This window comes from Syngnathus leptorhynchus, chromosome 17, assembly GCF_054491065.1.
Source record: "Syngnathus leptorhynchus isolate UIUO chromosome 17, UIUO_Slep, whole genome shotgun sequence".
In the NCBI taxonomy this organism is placed as follows: Eukaryota; Metazoa; Chordata; class Actinopteri; order Syngnathiformes; family Syngnathidae; genus Syngnathus; species Syngnathus leptorhynchus.
In genome coordinates this window covers 6,409,289-6,428,127 of record NC_141211.1, presented here as the reverse complement: position 1 = coordinate 6,428,127, position 18,839 = coordinate 6,409,289, and the positions used below count along the sequence as shown (strand labels likewise).

The following is an 18,839-nucleotide window of genomic DNA, read 5'->3' as shown; positions in this document are numbered from 1 at the left end:
GCGGTATGATGAGCAATTTGCACATCGGATTGAAATCACCGCTTGAAATCTTACCTCTTACTCATGCTTCATGCTTTATCTGCTGGCCAACTATGAGGCACTGTGAAAATGTGTTACCAGGTCAGAAAATCTGCTCTAGTGAAATGAACAACAAATGTGATTTCCAAACATGCAGGTGAATGAATAGAAAGGTCTAATAGCGGACAGAGTGGAAGACAAATTTGTCAGTTCAGCATCTTGAGGTCATTCTCTTACCAAGGACATATGGCGTAGTTGAGGAGAGCAGCAGCGGGGAGTCGGACAGTGAAGGGGGATGGCTCGTGTTTGGCTACGTTCATGCTTCAAAAATTGTGCACAGCAAAGCGCTAAATTCAGATGAAATCCAATCATGTAGTATACTTACCGTTTGGATGAAGGTCACGTTTCATTTCACACGTGTAATCCGTGTGATGCTACTATCAATTTGTGCGCTTGGGTTTTGTTGGAAACTTACACATTTCCTTACAGTAAAATAGGGTTCTCAGTGTTTGTCATCGTAGTAACAAAATGACTATCAATCAATACCGCTCTTGAATAGATTCAATAAAAAAGGATATCATAAAGGACTTGACAGGAGATTTTGTCGCGGGGTCATTGTGTAAAACTGAGTGTAGGCCTTTGTAATGTTAAATACAATTGCAGTACTATTCAACTTCTCATCTCTTTATTTTTTTTTAATTATATCAGATATAAATGTTATTGAAATGAATAAAAATCTTTGCATGAACTTGATCAAAGGTTTGTTAGTGATGAAGCCATCAATCTTTTCGTCCTTTGCAATGAACAGAAATGAAACAACAGTAAAACATAAACAGGATTTATTGACCATGACTTTCATTGTTTCAACCTTCTGGCCAGGAGTTGCTTGCTGAGCTACGTTCAAAATACTGCAGTGGATTGGCGATATTTGCCGGCATATGATCATTTAAAGTTGGTGTATATTACATATCAAGTAGAACATTACAAATATTCTTACGAGAGGTTGTCAAATTTCGCCCTCCTGTGGACAAATAGTAGTATAACTTGTCCTTGGGACCCATAATTACTTCTGTACCTCAATACATATCTTTACTTCTTTAGTTTTCGTTTTACTCGAGTAAAGGTCGTTTACTTTTACCGATCTTTTTTACTCGAGTATTACTTGTGCTAAGTACTGGAAATTCCACGTCTTTGTTGTTGTACGCTATGTTTATCACCACTGGGGGGCAGCACAACAATTGAGGGATGGCGATTTACGTACGCAGAAGAAGACAAGCCCAAAGTGGCAACTAGCCAGTTGACATGTCACACAAGTAATGTTCTGTAATGCTAACTTGTCTGCAGCTCGGCGGTGAGTTGTCACAAAAGTGGCTAGAATTCCAAACGAGACATTTTCACTGCAGAAATCACGTACAACTGGCTTCTGTCGCGACTGCGACAAATCGACTCGACGTTCCACATATTTTCTTTTCGAAAACAAGTGATTTGGTGTCTTTAGCTGGCTAGCTGGGAAGCTCCAGAGAAGTCACGTCAAGAGCTTGTTTTACAGCCATGTCTACGGCCGGAGACTTTGGAAACCCACTAAGAAAATTTAAATTGGTTTTCCTCGGGGAACAGAGCGGTAAGTCTCATTCTTAAGTGGGCAAATGGGCTATTTGGTCAAAATCACTGAGAAATGTGTCCATTTAAATATGATGCTAAGGACTTTGGGCTTGGCTGATTCAATCCGTTGTCGCGGCTAGCTCATATTAGCCACATAAGGTATTAATACATACTCCTTAAACTTATTTCTATCATTTTCTCTCTTAAAACTCAAGGTTCTTCCAATACAATTGTAGCCGACGGCATTCAAGTGCATGGTGTATTTAACAATTAGTCATCGTCAAGTTATTACACTGATGGTTTAGCAATTTTACAGGACAATTGACTAGAAAATCGATTTAAGTCGTCTGTATTCGCTGTTTGTTGCCCTATTTATGAACATGTTTGTAATATCAAAGTTACGACTGTCCGCCCTGATGATGTGTTTAAAACCTGGTCAGTAGCATTCCTGCGTTCATCCTCTCACCCATTTCCCCAGTCAAACAGAAGACAGAATCGTAAAAATGGTCTTGACTAACAATTCTTAATCCTAATTTATCAATGTTAAGATAAAGGGCTGTCGACAGAAAACGTTTAAAAGCACTCTCCCAAGAGGGATCTGATACCTCAAGTCAATACAGTATTAAGTATTAATACTGTACTCGAAGTCTGCGTGACTCATCGCAGTGCTTGGAAACATGAGACAAGTAAGATATTGCTTGCATCACTGTTCCTGCCACTGATTGGATATACTGCTTGTTTGAAATCTAATCATTTATTGTGTCAATAGTAGTGACAATGTGAGATTTTTTGTTTGGGTGTGTTGCTTTCAGTGGGCAAGACCTCGCTGATCACCAGGTTCATGTACGACAGCTTCGACAATACTTACCAAGTGAGGCCAATGGTCACAATCATATATTGATGGATTCAATAGTTAATATGCCTAATAAACTCCACGTACCATGTTTCAGGCCACAATAGGAATCGACTTCTTGTCGAAAACCATGTACCTCGAGGACAGAACAGTAAGTTTTGCGTCACTTTGAGGTTTTTGTGTTGATTGGAAATCGTTGCCATAATGCTTTTCTTTCTTATCCCATCCTGCATTGTAGATCAGATTGCAGTTGTGGGACACAGCAGGCCAGGAGCGATTTCGTAGCCTCATCCCAAGTTACATCAGAGACTCTGCCGCTGCTGTCGTAGTGTACGACATCACAAGTAGGCGCTGACACATTTTGTGTCTTACACTTTTCTTTGTCCCAATAAGTTATACACTGGTTCTCTTCTCCTTCTCATCGGCAGACGTGAACTCCTTCCAGCAAACCACAAAATGGATTGATGACGTGAGAACGGAGCGAGGGAGTGATGTCATCATCATGTTGGTGGGAAACAAGACAGATCTTGCAGACAAAAGGTAATCTCGCCTTCCTTCCTTGCTGCCTGGCAGCCGACATGCTAATGAAGGCATTGATTGTTGCTGCTGGGATGTCAATACAAAGTGGGTCAGAGTTTCCTGATGCAGCAACTTAGATCTGCTCTCTTCGGCTGTCACTGCGACCATTGGCGTTTTACACCACTATTTTCTTTTACTTTCTAAAATAATGTTTACATGTAACGCTGTAATGTATCTATTTGTTTTCCATTTATATTCTACCAAAAAATTCCATTAAGACCAGTTATATTTGGTATATATCAAATGTATAGGCATTGTCGATTTTATTTCATATTATTTCAGTTATTCTCATTATGTATTTGTTATCTGATCGGCCTGTTGACGTTTTGAGTATACGTGTGTGTGTGTGTGTGTGTGTGTGTGTGTGTGTGTGTGTGTGTGTGTGTGTGTGTGTGTGTGTGTGTGTGTGTGTGTGTGTGTGTGTGTGTGTGTGTGTGTGTGTGTGTGTGTGTGTGTGTGTGTGTGTGTGTTTTGGTATTTTTGTGTGCGCAAGCACAGTAAAAGCACTGCAATGCAGATCAATCAATGTGGAAATACAAACAACTCAGCATTACTCATAACCAAGCTTTTTTTTTTTTTTTGTACGTACCTGAATTTCGTCGAAACTACTGAACAGATGGCAAAAGTTTAATTCAACAGTTCTACAGCTTGAATGGTTACCAGAATAGTAATGCAGACTTGCGTTCCTTTTAACCAGTGTTGTTGCTTTTTTTTATTTTTTATGTCATTGTTGTGTCATGTCCAACTTTAACCCCTTTATCTACCACAGGCAAGTCTCTATTGAGGAGGGAGAGCGGAAAGCCAAAGAACTAAATGTAATGTTTATTGAGACTAGTGCGAAAGCCGGCTACAATGTCAAGCAGGTAAGCGCGAGAGCGAGCGTCGTGCTCAGCCACCTCGCCGTCCGACGCTGCCACCTTGGCCACGCCTCCAAAAGTCGCCAGTGGGTGTAGTTCGTAAGAAAGCACCACCAAATATTACTCATAAAGTTGAAGCCTACATTCAAACCTCCTCCTTGTGCTGACTGAACTTTTGGCCTTGAAAAGGTGGCAGCGGGAGCAGGAATGGGCACGACTCCTTCGTCCATTTGAAAATATTGAACTTGTGCTTTTTTCCTCCCCCCCCTTTGTCTGTCTGTGGGGGTGTCTGTGTGGTTGTCTGTGTGCGTCCCTTGCGCCGTGACTCCTCACAGACAGATTACCACAGAGGAGGGAGAGCAAAGAGCAAAAGAGATGAATGTTCTGTTTATTGAAACAAGTGCAAAGACAGGCTACAATGTCAAGCAGGTAGAGCGCGACGTGTGTGTGTGTGCGCGTGCCGTGTGTGCTCACGTTGTCCATTGAGCCGCTTTGGCTTTACCACACGCATGCCTGCTTTAAAAACAGAAAGGGCGTCTTTGACCTTTGGCCCCTGGTGAACGTAAATGGGTGTAGCCCATCATAGTGACTATCTTTTGATGATAGCGATAGGGCTGACTGATAAAAAAAAAAGAATGTTGCAACATTTAAAAGCTTGTAAATGATGGTAACACGTCTTGATAAATATCAAAAGATGTGTCAGAGGTTACAATGAAGGAGTATTAAGGCAATGCTGAAAAGTACCAAAGTAATATGATGAGAGTTGAGTCATTGGATTACAAGGAAAATGTCGGTCCTCTCGCTATTCGACTTTATTTTCAGCATGCCCCGAATACTCGGTAGTAACCTTCCCACTTCACTTGCGCCTCATCTGTTTGTCGCATGTTGAGAATCATAATACATTTCTTGAAATTCATTAGCAAGTCACTTTATTGAGTTTCACACCGTGTTTGCAATGGCCTCGGGTTTCCTAGTCTCGATAACAAAACAAAATGATTTTCCTGCCGCAGCTTTTCCGTCGCGTGGCAGCCGCCCTCCCTGGAATGGACACGGCTCAGGACAAAAATAGAGAGGACAGTATCCTTTTGTATATGTATGTCATCCATTGCAGGTTGGTGGATTTTTCAAAGTACGTCATATTGAGCCTCGGTATTGCTATTACGACTTAATATGGAGAAGAAGAATATATGCGAATCAAAAATTTGCCACAGCAAAAAAAATTGTGATTATTCCCTAATTCATACATCCTTCAGTGATCGACATCAAGCTGGAGAAGCCGCCAGAGCAGCCTGCCAGCGAAAGCGGTTGTGCTTGCTAGTTTGCCCCCATGTCACTGAGAAAAAGGTTCTCTTATTGGGCTTATATGTCTGTATTTGTACCCTTCACTACAACACTACACCCCCCAACCCCCACCAACCCAAAGTAAAAGGGAGACCTTCGCTCTCGCCCGGCAGCCATTAAAGTCTTCGATCAATATTTGCACTGCTGCACTCGAACACGAAAACAATATTCACAGCTCCAGCTCCAACATCTTCACCGAGCTCCGCTGTCTGTTCGTTCAGATGGAGATAGTAGCGGACTGAAGCATTCATTTGTGTAAACATGACTTTTGCATCCAAAACAACAAATGTGTTTAATGGCACCATAATGGAGTTATTAGCATGTTAAATAAATAAAGAGCATTGTATTAACAGTATCAAGTACAATGTGGATCTGTTTACATTGCCTTGCAAGGCTTCTTTTCGAGTTTGTGTTCTGGACAAAGTACCTTTGTGTAAGGTGGAAATGGTTGCGCTAAAAGCATGCAGGCATTATCAGGGCGAGAGTTAGGTGTCGACACAGACTGAAAGTCACAAACGGGCGTGACATGTCACAACAACCTTTAGTGGCAAGGTCACCCATCCTGATATTTTCCAGCATGCCGTGAAATTCTCCAAATGGATAAAAACATGACTCCCTCACAGGGTCGACACTTTTTTTTTTTTTTTAACCCTCACACATACTCCTTTTTGAATTTGCTTTGTTTTCTACCCTTTTTATTTGGATAGTTTGTGTTTGGGGGGTTTTCACATGAGAGGATTAGACAGAACTTTTTTGATGATAGTGTTTGCGAAAGGTTTTCTCATATATACAGAGTTATTATAAAAACCCCATTGTAAAAATTACAAATGGAAATGGAATGTGTGCATTTTAACATAAAAAAAATGAGGGCTTTCTTTCTAGTTTGATTGTAGTCAAAAGCTTCATTTTGGATTTCTTTTTTATTGTGGTGTTGATCTTTTTGTTAGTGATTTATCTACAATGACTTGTATTTATTTCTAATGGATTCATTTTTCTGTTTTGTTATGATTTTAATTTCTTCTGTCTTTATGACTTTTGAATTGCTAATAAAAATAGACATATATCTACATCACCATTAGATGAAAACGTCTGTTAAGCACGTTCCATCTACCACTGCCAAATTGTTGGTAAATCATGCAATTTGTACTTTGACATTTTAGCTTGTGTTAAAATCTAGACTCAAGATTCTAGAGGAATATAGTAGCTCTGGTATTGATTTTAAAGGAAAAAATAAAATGAACTTGTTGCTGCTGCAATTCACTCACTCATTCCGTCCAAGTGTTCCAAAATGTTTCTTTTTTCTTGTTTGGATTGTTTTTCTTCAAATTGTTTTGGTTCGTTTCTTTTTTTTATTGACGGTCCCTAAACTATCCGGTTGCCCCTAACAACCAATGTAAACATTTCGTACTCAATCGGCTGTTGTATGGTTGAAACTGTGGTCGCAGCTACGTTTATTGGTTCAGCATTTTTTTTCTTGTTTATTGTGGTTTTTTATTTAGCTGATTGATTCCGGAATTACATTTCTTGCTAACCTTTTATTGCCGATAGAAACGTCAGGTGGTTGACGCGTTTATCACTCGCGTAACTCGCTTTAAAAACATTACACACGTGAATGCCACGTCCGTGTTGTGTATGTCATCGGTATTAAAATTATTTTTGATGAGCGCGCTGTTTTGACCACACTTTTAGATTATTACATTTTGGTTGAATGCAACGTTGATACAAGAAAGGAAGAGGACGTCGTGGCGTAGGAACAAAACGCCTCGTCAGCTTATTCTTTATTGGGTTAATTCAGTATTTTATTCTACATTTTCATCTCTTAAGAAGAAAAAAAAACAAGCCCTCGACGTTGCAATGTGCAGCGAATACTACGACAAGCTTGAAATAAACAGAAATGCGACTGACGCAGACATCAAAAAAGCGTAAGTCGACCGAGCGAGCAGCAGTTCTCGTAATTAAGACATGTCATAATTTTTTTTTTGTCTTTGCAGGTATCGACGACTTTCACTCAAGTTTCATCCGAGCAGCAACAAAGAACCAGAAAGTGCCGAGAAATTTTACCAATTGGGTGAAGCCTACGATGTTTTGAGTGACCGTAAGCGCATTTTTGATTTACTAAATTATAATGCAAACAGTAATAAGACATTCTTTTATTGTATTTTTATGTAGGATTTTTTTTCCCCTTTACCTTCCACTGTGCACCACCATATGGACATAATTAATTGAATATTAGATCAATTCTAAAAGTGAAACTACAACTTCTCATTTTCTGACACCAATATTTTTTTGTGACAGCTCGAAAAAAGGCAACCTATGATAAGTTTGGAGTGGAAGGCCTGAAAGGTGGCATCCCATATGAGTTTGGCAGCGGCGGCGCTTGGTCAACCAAATACGTCTACCACGGCAATCCAGACAAAACTTTCCGGCAATTCTTTGGCAGCGACAACCCATTTGCAGGTATAGCACAAATGTCTGCTAATATATTGCATGTGGAACATTGATTTGTCTCTTGTCAGACTTCTACACACATGACATCCCTCTGCTGCTGGGTGGCCTGCTACCAGAGGAGGTTAAGACGCAAGATCCTCCCATCGAGAGGGATCTTCATTTATCCTTGGATGACCTCTTCCACGGTTGCACGAAAAAAATCAAGATATCTCGAAGGGTCAGTTCGTATGCATGTTAAAAACAAAATACAACCCAACTGAAATGGATTCTAATTTAACACGTTTTGCTTGAATTGTCCACACGGGGGCAGTATAACAGTCGCACATAAATGCTGTATTACACTTGCCCTGCAAATGGTTTCAACACTCAAACCATTTTTTCTGATTCATCTCGCAGGTTATGAATGACGATGGCTTCACATCGGGTATTCGGGATAAAATTTTGTCAATTGAAGTCAAACCTGGATGGAGAGAAGGCACAAAGGTCATTTTCTCCAAAGAGGGCGATCAGGTAAGAGATCAATTCAAAAGTCACAAATGATCCTGCACGTCACTATTATATTGTGAAAGAAAAGTAGACTGTGGTTATTCTGGATAATAATCATTCTTTTGGTTTTGTGATGAACAGGGCCCGAACAAGATCCCTGCAGATATTGTGTTCATAGTGCGACAGAAGACTCACCCACAGTTCAAACGACAAAACAATGACTTGATCTACAAGGCTCAAATCTCACTGGCAATGGTGAGTCACAGAAACATTTTTAACATGTTAAGAGTAACCTTCAGTAATTTTTTCCCCTCACAGGCCTTGACCGGTTGCTCTGTCCAAGTAGAAACGCTAGATGGCAGACTACTCAACATTCCCATCAATGATATTGTGCAGTAAGTGTCAACACAAAACACAATAGGTGGCACATAGGTCATATTTTTTCCCACCATAATGTACTAAGTAGAATTCAGGACAGGAAGTGCTAAACTGGAAGGATTTGCGTTCCACCACAAACAATCCGTATCCCCTTTCTTGTTCTGTCTAATTTGCGTGTCACCACACTGCAGCTTCACATACCAAAAAGTGGTGACTGGAGAGGGGATGCCGCTCTCCCAGAATCCTTCCCAGAGAGGAAATCTCATCCTCATATTTGGCATCCAGTTTCCTGACAGGCTCTCCCCGGACAGGAAGGATCTCATCAAGCAAGCTCTGCTTTTTAAAGATTGACTTTTTTTTTTTCTTTATTGGCCAGCAAAGAAGATAAATGCAAGGAAGGCCTTTAAACTAAGAATGCAGACTGCTGAGTCAGGCTGAAAACACAAGAACACTGCGCACTGCACAAAAAAATGAGATCCATGTGGTCAGGCCGTTAAATTAGATTCAAGTCTTTCCTGTTCTTTCAGTACCTTTTCAACATATCCATACACGATTATGGAACAAATTGTACAATTCATCTTTTTTTTTTCTCCAAAAGTCATACTTTATTGTATCTTCTATTTTCTAATTTATTGACCAGCAACAAATCTATGTATTTAAGTACATGTTCTTCTTAGCATTGAGCACAAGCAAGCACTGTAACTCTCAAAAAAAAAATAATTCATAAGGCTCAGTCGACGTGGTCTCAATAGCAAACATAACATAAACAACAATTTATTTCCCCCTTTTTTGTTGTAAACATAAACATCCCGTTTTAAAGCAGAGGCCAAATTTGGATCTGCATATTTTGGTACGCTAGGCAATGCCCATAATGAATTCCCACTGGAATTAGTGGACCTTTCATCTACCTGAGTTGTGATGGCAGGAACCCCCCCCCCCCCCCGAAAACCATTTCAAGTGCTCCTTGTGACATCTGGCAACTAACCACTCATCGCCACTGTGCACTTAACACTTCATTCTGTGTTGGCTTCCTTCTGACAGAGGCTTCAAAATGGCGACTCCCAGTACTGCGTCACGCCTCGTTTGATTTGCTCATATGTGACAAACATGACGATGTTCCAAGAACCCAGGCGCAGGAACGAAGGCATGAACCTGATGTGAAAAATCCAACATTTAGTCAACTTGTTTGTTACAAAATGCTGCTGCTATGTGACAGGTATGGAGTTACCCTTTATAGAAGGCCATGGGTCCTTCATTCTTGATCATGGTGAGAGCGCAGTTCGTGGCGCTGCTGTACTGCTTAGCCCGCGAATTCATGAAGCGTGTTTTAACCACGTCTACGGGCGACGCCACCACTGTGGTGCAGAAGCCCGCGCCGAAGGCAGCGGTGAAATGACACGGCAGGTTGTCTGCAAAGGGATAAAAAAAAAAAAGATAAATATTGCTAGCAACAAGCTAGTTCTGGCTATTGCAATTTCTCACCTGTCATTAAGTTATACTTCAGGATGACCTCCTTAATGATGTCATAGGTCACCAGCTCTGCACAGTTGACGATGGCGTTACGGGTGATGTTGGGCATGCACCCTGCAAATATGCAAAGTTATATCACAAGCGCTGGGCGTGATGACAGAACAGTGACGTGAAGGAAGATGTACCTTTCCAAAGTCCTCGCACCCCCTCGTCCCGAGCGATGGTCTTGTAAGCATCCAAAGTCCCGTTATATCTCCTTCCGCCGTCAGCCAGCCGCGCCTGGGCTTGAAAGCGCACCTTCACCACGTCGGTCGGTTGCGCCAAAGCCACGGCCATGGCACCGGTGGTGGAGCCCGCCATTAGCCTCGTGACGATCCCCGAACCTTTCAAGACACTTGATACCATCAGGGCGCCTTCGTCAAAAGACGAAATCTTCGCGGGGGTCACCATACTCACTTTCCGTGCCTCGTGTGTAGAATTGTTTCATGGAGTCGTAAAGACCGATTCGTACCGAAGCGAAGCTCATCTGCCTCTGGAGTCCAGCAACCAGTCCGTTGTAGAGACTCATGGGGCCCTCTGTGCGCACCATTGTGCTGATAGTACCAAACACGCCACGGTATTTTCTCGCACCGGCTCCCTCTACCTTCCGAACCTCTCCCTGAACCTAAAAGAGGGGGCGCCACATACAGAATTAGACACACATTAAACATTTTTTATCTGCGCGGCACATGAGTTAGCGGTTAGCTCGTCCGCCTCACGGTTCAGGTTCCAAATCTCGGTTGCAGGTTTTATATGTGGAGTTTGAATGTCCCAAAAAGAGGATGTACTTATTAATTACACTACATTTGTAGTAAATTCTGAAATAAAAAAACATCATCCCACCTGTAGTCGCACTTTGGCCGTGTCCAAAGGAAAGGTCACCAGGTCAGCAACGCAACCCGCAGTGCCAGCGCCGAAGATTTTGACCGTCGCCGACGGCACCACCTCACTGGCTTTCATCATGACCATTTTTTCCACCCGAGTCAGCGATACACATAGAAAAAATGTCCTCTTATTTCACCCGTACATGCTTTAGAACAGACACAAGTTGACCTACAGATAGAACACGTCATCAATCAAGTTACGCAACATCGCGAGTGATGATGAGACAGAACCTTATTTGGTAGCCAAAGTGGAAATGTGTCATGTGCGTGTCACTCATTTCTCTCAGCCAATCAGTGAATAAACATAAAATAATGCTAATGAAGATATAATTAAATATAATGAAACAAATGTACTGTTATATCAATTCTGTGAATGTAGCAATAATGATAAATATTTTTAGGATTGTTTTGTAGCAAATGCAACATTTTGGAAATCCATCTTTATTGACTTTCAAAGCAGCTGTTGCTAAACAAAGCTTCACAGACCACACAAGATAAAAAATAATACAACAGAAGACTTTTCATCAAAGATCACAGCCGACCTGTGACACCTCACACACAGCCATATATAAATTGTATATATTATGCATAAGATACATCTTAATTTGTCTCAAACATGTTTTTATTGTGAAATTATTGTGAAATTATAAATCACGATGACTATTATTGTAAAATAGACACACTTTAGAAAATTATCATCAGAGAATAAGGACTTTAAATTACCTTTGTTGTATTCCCAAAGTAGCAAAATGAATAAAGAATCCTTGAGGCGATCCCGATGCTGTCCTTATCCCTTTGCCACGTGCTTTCTGTTTGTCCTGCCGCCAAGCTGCTGAATTTATGGACACCTTTCGCACATGACCCCCAGGCTGCGTGACAAGTCGTACCCACCTGTTATGTGAGTTTCATGTTTACCAGACTAAGACCGAGACGCAGGCGGGATACCCGAGCGCTTGTTGATCTTCACTTTGCAGCGTCACCGCCCACCGTGGCATCTGCAAACATTAAAATGATTGAAAGTTCTTTCAAGGGTCCTTTGATGTCATCATGTAATTTTAAAATATGTGTATGTTCACAAAGAGTTCTTGGAACATACAGTCCTTTGAGTGTCTATTGGCTTTCATTTGTAGCCAATGAGAGAGACCCATATGGAATTCCTGAGCAGTTTTTGCTTCGTAATGGAAGGACTCACAGGAGGGTTGGGCTAGTTGGCAAATGTTCTCACACTACTCGAGCAGAAGTATAGATGTTTATGTGAAAGACATTTTAGTGAAAGTACTGATATAATTCCAGTGTGAGTTTTTTACCCCCGTCTGACCAGGCTATGACCTCATGTTCCTTTAACCTAAAGAAGCCACAAGAGGGCGACCAAGAGTCGTTTTTATACTACGCTTCGGCCTATAAGTGCAACAACAGCGAATAGGTGATTTCTTTTTTTTTTAACTGTATATTTTGGTGATGTGCTATGCAATTCATTCCGATGTAAAGCATCTGTTTAAAGCCTAGGTAGCATTTGCACAAAACAAGAAATGTTGGCGAGAGGGGTGACACTTTACAGACACTGTTGGGGCATGCATGCCTGGCATCCAGTATGCGACTTTCCATGGCTTCTTTTGGCCAAGGGCCCAGCAAGCTTACATCACTAGTCACAAGGACAGCCGGTAGAAGACAGTCACACTAAATTTTGAACATTTCCCCTGCTGTAATATGAAACTACCATGAGTATTTATTAAAGTTTCACTCGGCTTGTTTGTGTTTTATATGTTGACTGACTAGTCTTAGTTTTCATGCAATAGCAAATTTAGGCTTGTAGGGTGCAAAGGAATACAGAATGAGAACTTTACCCCAGTTAAGTTATCTAACATGAACCTCTTCACTTCCCTGGCAATTTAAAATGTCCTTAGACAGAGCCGTAAACACCTCGTGGCTGTTCTAGCTTCAGCCAGATCGAGGTGACCTCGTATACGGTTCTTGCCAATTGAAACCCGGCAAGTCCACTCGCTTCTTCCGTCATGTTCTGTTGCACTTTGAATACCGCGAAGTGTGCATCAGTGCAATGAGGACAGCTTATCACCGTCACGCTATAAATAAAGGCCCATGGCTAGAAATAAAGTCAGATGCTGCTTAATGTAAATGTTAGTGGAGCACACAAGTATGCTTCATTATTCACTGACCTGTCACCTCATTTATCAAATCAAAGAAATGCTTGCAGTTATTGTCTTGATCATAATGCAACTTGACACCATGTATTGACTGGTATTACAATAAAGTCCACACCTACTTTTCTGCAGACCTGATGAGAACAAGTCATGCGATATACAATACAACATAATACACTCTTATCTCTAGAGCATTTTCACAATGACTTTCCCTGTAAGAAAGCGCTTTACAAAAAATAAAATAACAATACAGGAAATATCATATAAAACATTAGCCATCCCTCCATATGCCTTGTTGTTTGAAGCATGGTCATATTTAAGCCTTTTGAAAGCTACAAAGACATTGTAACTCTATCATGTACAAAACAATTAATGGCTGGGAGTTGACCAACTGTAACTCTAGCAGCTGTGTACCCAACTGCTACCCAACTACCAACCTATATAATAATAATAATAATAATAATAATAATAATAATAAAATATATTTAGCCATATTTATGAATTCCGGGTTAACTTCAGCACCGGGTGAATATTCTGTCTGAAATGTTCAATAACCTGATGTGCTTAGGGAAAGAAGTAAAAAAATGTTGTAATCAGCATCAAAATACGTTTAGGGACACAGAACAATTACAATTTGGTGTTGTTTTTTTTTCATGATTAAGCGGAACATGTATTTTGGGAAAAAGCTTTTGGCTTGTAGTTGACATTAATGAACGCTAGAGGGAAGCATAGTAAATACAGAAGAAGAAGACGGAGGTGAAAAGTACTGAAGAAGAGAGTTAGCCTTTAGCCGTTAGCCTGTGGTCTAAATGTAGCAGCAATTAGCGGGTATCGGTTGTGTCATGTTTGCGTCGGTGCAATTGTGGAAGAAAACTCCGATGCTGTGAGAGTGTGTTCATGTCACATTCAAGTTTTCTTGACAGCGACCCAGATCCGCTTTCCGCAACATGGAGAAACAGTTGCATTTGAACCTGTTAGCTTCCAGACCTCCTATGCCGGGTAGCTTTCAGTCCAGCTCCAAAATGAAAATGGGGTGAGTCCATTAGCATCATAATAGAAATCCGTCACTTTTAAACATGGCATTAAAAATGTACTTGTTATGTGTGCAAATTGCCATGGTTGTGCTGATCAGGACTTGCTGCTATCAGCTTGGATTACAAAAAGAAGCATCTCGAATATCAATGAAATGTTCTTTTTGGTCTATCCAAATTTTTAGTATTGTTTGTACACAACCACCACTTTTGTTCTTAACTGCTACCTGGATTTCTGCACGAGTTGGTCATCAAATTTCACCCGCTCTACGTTTAAGTCACGACAATAGAAAAATCATGTTTTAGTGTTAAGCCGTAATACACAAACAGAAACAACATGTATAAATCAAAGTGTAGAGTGGGGGAAAAAAGTTCCTGAACCTTTGGATTTAATAACAACCTTCTTCAGTAGCAAGAACTTTGACCAAACGTTTCCTATAATTGCATTTGTATTCATTTGAAGCATTTTTCAGACCATGCTTTGATTGTGTTTTTAATCCAGGCCTGGACGAAGGAGAGATTTCACCCCGCTGTCCTGGAGTCAATATTTTGAAACCATGGAAGATGTTGAAGTGGAAAATGAAGATGGCAAAGACATATCTTTTACTGCTTCTGTGTGGCCGCTAAAATTGATTGAAAGTGATGATCCTTCAATGTATTAGATTCCAACTAGACCACGCTGAGATTAACTTTTCAGTTCACATAATATGATGTTGATTTACTGTGACAATTAGTCAATTTGGGTTATATCTTGTGCAGCATTTCTTTAACTACATGGAACGTTTTCAGAGTTTACTGCAGCGGCGCTCATGGCCCTGTACTGCTCCTGCTTCACGGAGGAGGACACTCTGCTCTCTCCTGGGCTGTCTTCACTGTGAGCTTTCTAACTTTTACTATTATTATGTCGTTACATTATTACATGACTGTTGAGTTCCTATCTGTTTTAAGTGTGCTTAAAACCATTGCTACTTTTTTTTTTTCCCTCAGGCTGTCATCTACAGCAGGATAAACTGCAGGGTGGTTGCTATGGATCTCCGAGCTCACGGTAAATGGCATAAGTGACTCAACTCACATTTGGCACATAAAATTAGAAACTATTCCAAAAAAAGAGGCTTGAAGCACTTTATTGTCACACTCAGTTGAAGGTTTTTGTCAAAAGCAGAGCCTGAGAAATGGTTCTGAGGAGCTGAGGCCTCAAGTACATTATATCGGTACTATGTCTTATACTGCCCCCATGTGGCCAAAGTCACAACAAGCAGGACAATGTTGCTTCTTTTTTTTCCCCTCACATAAACACACCACACGTTAGTCATGTTAATCTCTATCATCTGCTGCAGGTGACTCCAAAGTGAAGAATTCAGAAGATCTCTCTGCTGACACCATGGCCAAGTAAGTTGCTGAATATTGAAGGAAGACACCCACATATTCAGTGTCTATAAAAAGTCTACACACCCATCCATACATACATACATAAGTATGAATGTCTATAAAAAGTCTAAAGCTGAATTTAGTTACTCTTAACATGCCTGTGGTTTTCTGACTACATTATACAGAATATGAACAGGTTCTCTTTGCTATTTCTTCCGAAGGGATATCGGCAAAGTGGTCGAGGCTCTTTATGGAGAAACCCCCCCGCCAATCATGATTATTGGACACAGCATGGGTGGAGCCATAGCGGTTCACACCGCCGCTGCTAATCATGTACCATCGCTGCTCGGCCTCTGTGTCATTGACGTTGTCGAAGGTAGGTTTTTTTTTTTTGTTGTTGTTTTTTTTCGTGGAATTTTAAACAGGCACTCTGTAACTTTCCTCTCAGGCACAGCAATGGACGCTCTGAACAGCATGCAGAATTTCCTCAGAAGCAGGCCCAAAATGTTTAAATCGCTGGAAAACGCCATCGAGTGGAGGTAAGTCAACCTTCATCAACCTCGGAGCTCAAAGATAATCGCCATCTTCCGTTTTCTTGCGTACGCCTACTTAATTTCCACAACAGCGTGAAAAGCGGCCAGATTCGAAACATCGAGTCGGCGCGGGTGTCGATGGGAGGCCAAGTGAAAAAGTTTGTACTGACCTTGTACGAAATCCAAATGTCACATGAACATGCGTGACAAGTCTTCTGACACATTCTGCCGCTCTGACGTTGACAGATGTGAGGAGTCCGCCAGGACCCCCGTGGTCTCCGATAGCATCGGTGAAGGTATCATAGAAGAGGAGGAGGAAGAGGAAGGGGGAGAAGAGTCCAACAAGAAAAGAATAAAGGAAGACGACCAAGAGGTTAATTTTGAGTCACACGCACAATTTAATTTTTTCAAATCTCACCATCTCATGTGTCCCACCAGTATCTATTTTAAAAGCTGTGATTTGTTCCAGACGAAGAAGGAAAGCGTCTTCACGTGGCGAGTGGATTTGGCAAAGACGGAAAAGTACTGGGAGGGCTGGTTTCAAGGCCTGTCTTCACTTTTTCTTAGCTGCTCTGTGCCAAAACTGCTCCTGCTCGCAGGTTCGATCCCTTGCCTCGCCATCGGTTGCCATAGTGACTGTTTTGTTGTCAGGGATTCAAACGTGTCGTTTGCGCAGGGGTGGACAGACTCGACAAAGATCTTACCATCGGACAGATGCAAGGTAAAGAGGTCAAAGAGGTCGACGTCGCGCATCAAGCAAAAGGCAAATGTTTTTTGGTTTTTTTTTTCCTCACAGGGAAGTTTCAGATGCAGGTCCTCCCTCAGTGCGGCCACGCTGTCCACGAGGACGCACCCGAAAAAGTAAATCCCGAGAACCACAAATTGCTTCATCGTTCCCCTCGACTCTTGTAATTGTTGCGCTGTCGTTGCTTTACAGGTAGCGGACGCCCTGGCGACATTTATGGTCCGGCACAAATTCACAGACTTTAAAGAAGGATATATGTGGTAAGTGATTCTAAATTTGAATTGAATGTGGTTCTGGGTGGACCTGACAAATTCTCAGGACCCTTTTTGAATCTGAGCAAATAGTCGCACTGGTCTCCAAATTGCTCAATTAATGCTTGATTTGTCTGATCTTTTGACAGTTAAATTGATTATGTTGCCATAGAAGAAATATTGGAAGAATCATCATCATCATCAAACAGAAAATTACAAAGTATATTTAAAAAAAAAAAAAAAAAACACTCATTGTTGTTTTATGTGTTTGTTTTGTAGATACTTTGCCTTTCAGCTCTGCCTTATTTGATTGTAAAACAATAATTTTGTAGTCTTCTTTTATTTGCAACTTGTGTTTTTTGGGCTGTGGTGTGTTATGTTTATAAAATATGTGGCAAACTTTGATTCGGAGGAATTGGAAAGATATCATATGCTTTTTTTTTTTTTAAATGTGTACATTTTAGCAATACGACACGTAGCAACATCCGCATAGCTGACACTGTTCCAAAAACCTCATCCGTTGCCCCACATACGTTAATTTCTCCCTTCCAAACAAAACTTGACCCCGTTCCAAATTACACTTGGTTTGCAATGACCCGACAAGACGAGAGCAATTCACATAGCCCTACGTGACTATTAGTCATTATCTTTTACATGTATTTAAAGCTTGTGCAAATTGAAATACTTTGCGATTTAGAGTGCAGCTGTATAAAAGAAATGTGTTTGATTTCTCTATTTTGAATTATTGCCAAGTGAGTCGTAAGCAAATTTGCTAATATCACATAGCACAATGGAAGCAGATGCACACAGTTTTGTTACGTTTGTGTTTCGTGAAATAAAATGAGGATTTAAAATGTTTGTGTCTGTTTACATGGGTGGAAATATGCTTCATTCAGTCCTGGGGAATTTATTTGCATGCCACGTTTTTTGTAATCAAACAAATAAATTTCACTTGACTGAGATCATAACGTGAACTTAAAAACGGTGCCGTTACGTCAGTGATAGAATGAGCAATTACACACTTCAGCCAGCAGAGGTCCTCGTTGGTATACTTTTGAATGTGATGCGCCGTCAATGTACACTACCGTGCTTACATACTTCATACTGTAATGTGACGTCATATCCAGAGTCTCGTGTGCACAATAGTCTTGATTGCCCAAACACATCTTTTTTTTTTTCTTTTTCTTCCCAGTCCAGATGGACACATAGGTTGTGAGGCTAATTTAGGAGCGTAAACAGGGAGGTGGACTAATTTAAGCCATCTTTACTCTCCCACAAGCCTCAAACCCCCTCAAAACTTCCTTGGCCTCTGTGAAAGAGCACTTGAGGGCCTGAAAAACATTCCAGAGAGAGCAAAGTACCTGGTGACAGGGGCCCCGAGACAAAGGTTGTTGTCATGATCACAAACTCCTTCGCATCTTTTAACAGCAAATTGTAGAATGAGTTTATTTCCCCTTCACTTTTTCTCTTTAGCATACGAGTTGCAGTTTCTAGAAGCTTTGTTTGCAACTTGCCAGAAATGTCTACAGGGTATTCAACAGTGTTGAAAGTCCAATTACATAACAAGGCGCTGATGAAACGAAAGCTCAAAACAATGGCTTTGGAATGTGAAGGTAAAGGCAACAAAACGGAATGCACTAATACGGCAATCTAACTAATAATTGTGCCGTTGCGTGATGGTATCCCCCCGATGGCTCTCCATAGGCTGGCACTGAGACCAAATTAAAGCACTGACCTGGTTAGCTTTCTGTCAGCAGGAGGGAGCGCTGTACCCCAACCCCCACTCCATCCCACCCA

General features: G+C 41.1%; 4 protein-coding genes across 8 annotated transcripts; 3 read left to right on the top strand and 1 right to left on the bottom strand.

Moving 5' to 3' along the window:
• The first annotated feature begins 1,274 nt into the window (after nucleotides 1-1,274).
• On the top strand, nucleotides 1,275-5,605 carry rab6a (RAB6A, member RAS oncogene family). Of its 2 annotated transcripts, none has more exons than XM_085935412.1 (8): nucleotides 1,275-1,639; nucleotides 2,433-2,491; nucleotides 2,571-2,624; nucleotides 2,712-2,817; nucleotides 2,902-3,013; nucleotides 4,245-4,338; nucleotides 4,920-4,986; nucleotides 5,163-5,605. In XM_085935412.1, exons 1-8 carry the CDS (start codon nucleotides 1,570-1,572, stop codon nucleotides 5,225-5,227), a joined length of 627 nt encoding a protein of 208 aa, XP_085791538.1. In that variant the 5' UTR covers nucleotides 1,275-1,569; the 3' UTR covers nucleotides 5,228-5,605. The 2 variants fall into 2 exon arrangements, with proteins under 2 accessions (XP_085791538.1, XP_085791536.1); XM_085935410.1 differs by lacking the exon at nucleotides 4,245-4,338 and adding an exon at nucleotides 3,822-3,915.
• A 151-nt stretch (nucleotides 5,606-5,756) lies between these two features.
• dnajb13 (DnaJ heat shock protein family (Hsp40) member B13) lies at nucleotides 5,757-11,825 on the top strand. The gene is made up of 8 exons (XM_085935405.1): nucleotides 5,757-7,172; nucleotides 7,242-7,345; nucleotides 7,546-7,707; nucleotides 7,767-7,915; nucleotides 8,095-8,208; nucleotides 8,326-8,439; nucleotides 8,503-8,579; nucleotides 8,754-11,825. Exons 1-8 carry the CDS (start codon nucleotides 7,105-7,107, stop codon nucleotides 8,911-8,913), a joined length of 948 nt encoding a protein of 315 aa, XP_085791531.1. The 5' UTR covers nucleotides 5,757-7,104; the 3' UTR covers nucleotides 8,914-11,825.
• Nucleotides 9,008-11,950, bottom strand: LOC147043448 (dicarboxylate carrier UCP2-like). 4 transcript variants are annotated; one of them, XM_085935407.1, is made up of 7 exons: nucleotides 11,679-11,950; nucleotides 10,915-11,124; nucleotides 10,489-10,696; nucleotides 10,218-10,415; nucleotides 10,045-10,146; nucleotides 9,791-9,971; nucleotides 9,008-9,714 (listed from the first exon to the last, which is right to left on the bottom strand). In XM_085935407.1, the coding sequence occupies exons 2-7, from the start codon at nucleotides 11,038-11,040 to the stop codon at nucleotides 9,609-9,611; spliced, it is 921 nt and encodes a 306-aa protein (XP_085791533.1). In that variant the 5' UTR covers nucleotides 11,041-11,124; nucleotides 11,679-11,950; the 3' UTR covers nucleotides 9,008-9,608. The 4 variants fall into 4 exon arrangements, with proteins under 4 accessions (XP_085791533.1, XP_085791535.1, XP_085791534.1 ...); XM_085935409.1 differs by having other exon boundaries at nucleotides 10,915-11,101; XM_085935408.1 differs by having other exon boundaries at nucleotides 10,915-11,056; nucleotides 11,680-11,950.
• A 1,919-nt stretch (nucleotides 11,951-13,869) lies between these two features.
• On the top strand, nucleotides 13,870-17,900 carry ppme1 (protein phosphatase methylesterase 1). Its single transcript, XM_085936677.1, has 14 exons — nucleotides 13,870-14,147; nucleotides 14,648-14,741; nucleotides 14,927-15,019; nucleotides 15,133-15,190; nucleotides 15,483-15,534; nucleotides 15,735-15,889; nucleotides 15,962-16,052; nucleotides 16,139-16,204; nucleotides 16,293-16,419; nucleotides 16,516-16,645; nucleotides 16,723-16,767; nucleotides 16,843-16,907; nucleotides 16,984-17,051; nucleotides 17,192-17,900. Exons 1-14 carry the CDS (start codon nucleotides 14,062-14,064, stop codon nucleotides 17,193-17,195), a joined length of 1,134 nt encoding a protein of 377 aa, XP_085792803.1. The 5' UTR covers nucleotides 13,870-14,061; the 3' UTR covers nucleotides 17,196-17,900.
• The last annotated feature ends 939 nt before the right edge of the window (nucleotides 17,901-18,839 follow it).

What these genes read in the sequence shown, in the direction of transcription:
- rab6a (XM_085935412.1), top strand. Translation starts at nt 1,570, where the DNA reads ATGTCTACGGCCGGAGACTTTGGAAACCCACTAAGAAAATTTAAATTG. An exon ending in TTTCCTCGGGGAACAGAGCG is followed by an intron (nt 1,640 to 2,432) that starts GTAAGTCTCATT and finishes TGTTGCTTTCAG; the next exon opens with TGGGCAAGACCTCGCTGATC. An exon ending in GCTTCGACAATACTTACCAA is followed by an intron (nt 2,492 to 2,570) that starts GTGAGGCCAATG and finishes ACCATGTTTCAG; the next exon opens with GCCACAATAGGAATCGACTT.
- dnajb13 (XM_085935405.1), top strand. Translation starts at nt 7,105, where the DNA reads ATGTGCAGCGAATACTACGACAAGCTTGAAATAAACAGAAATGCGACT. An exon ending in CAGCGACAACCCATTTGCAG is followed by an intron (nt 7,708 to 7,766) that starts GTATAGCACAAA and finishes GTCTCTTGTCAG; the next exon opens with ACTTCTACACACATGACATC. An exon ending in CCCATCAATGATATTGTGCA is followed by an intron (nt 8,580 to 8,753) that starts GTAAGTGTCAAC and finishes ACCACACTGCAG; the next exon opens with CTTCACATACCAAAAAGTGG.
- LOC147043448 (XM_085935407.1), bottom strand. Translation starts at nt 11,040, where the DNA reads ATGGTCATGATGAAAGCCAGTGAGGTGGTGCCGTCGGCGACGGTCAAA. An exon ending in GGTGCGAGGACTTTGGAAAG is followed by an intron (nt 10,147 to 10,217) that starts GTACATCTTCCT and finishes GCATATTTGCAG; the next exon opens with GGTGCATGCCCAACATCACC. An exon ending in CCCATGGCCTTCTATAAAGG is followed by an intron (nt 9,715 to 9,790) that starts GTAACTCCATAC and finishes TTTTCACATCAG; the next exon opens with GTTCATGCCTTCGTTCCTGC.
- ppme1 (XM_085936677.1), top strand. Translation starts at nt 14,062, where the DNA reads ATGGAGAAACAGTTGCATTTGAACCTGTTAGCTTCCAGACCTCCTATG. An exon ending in GAAAACGCCATCGAGTGGAG is followed by an intron (nt 16,053 to 16,138) that starts GTAAGTCAACCT and finishes TTTCCACAACAG; the next exon opens with CGTGAAAAGCGGCCAGATTC. An exon ending in TACCATCGGACAGATGCAAG is followed by an intron (nt 16,768 to 16,842) that starts GTAAAGAGGTCA and finishes TTTTCCTCACAG; the next exon opens with GGAAGTTTCAGATGCAGGTC.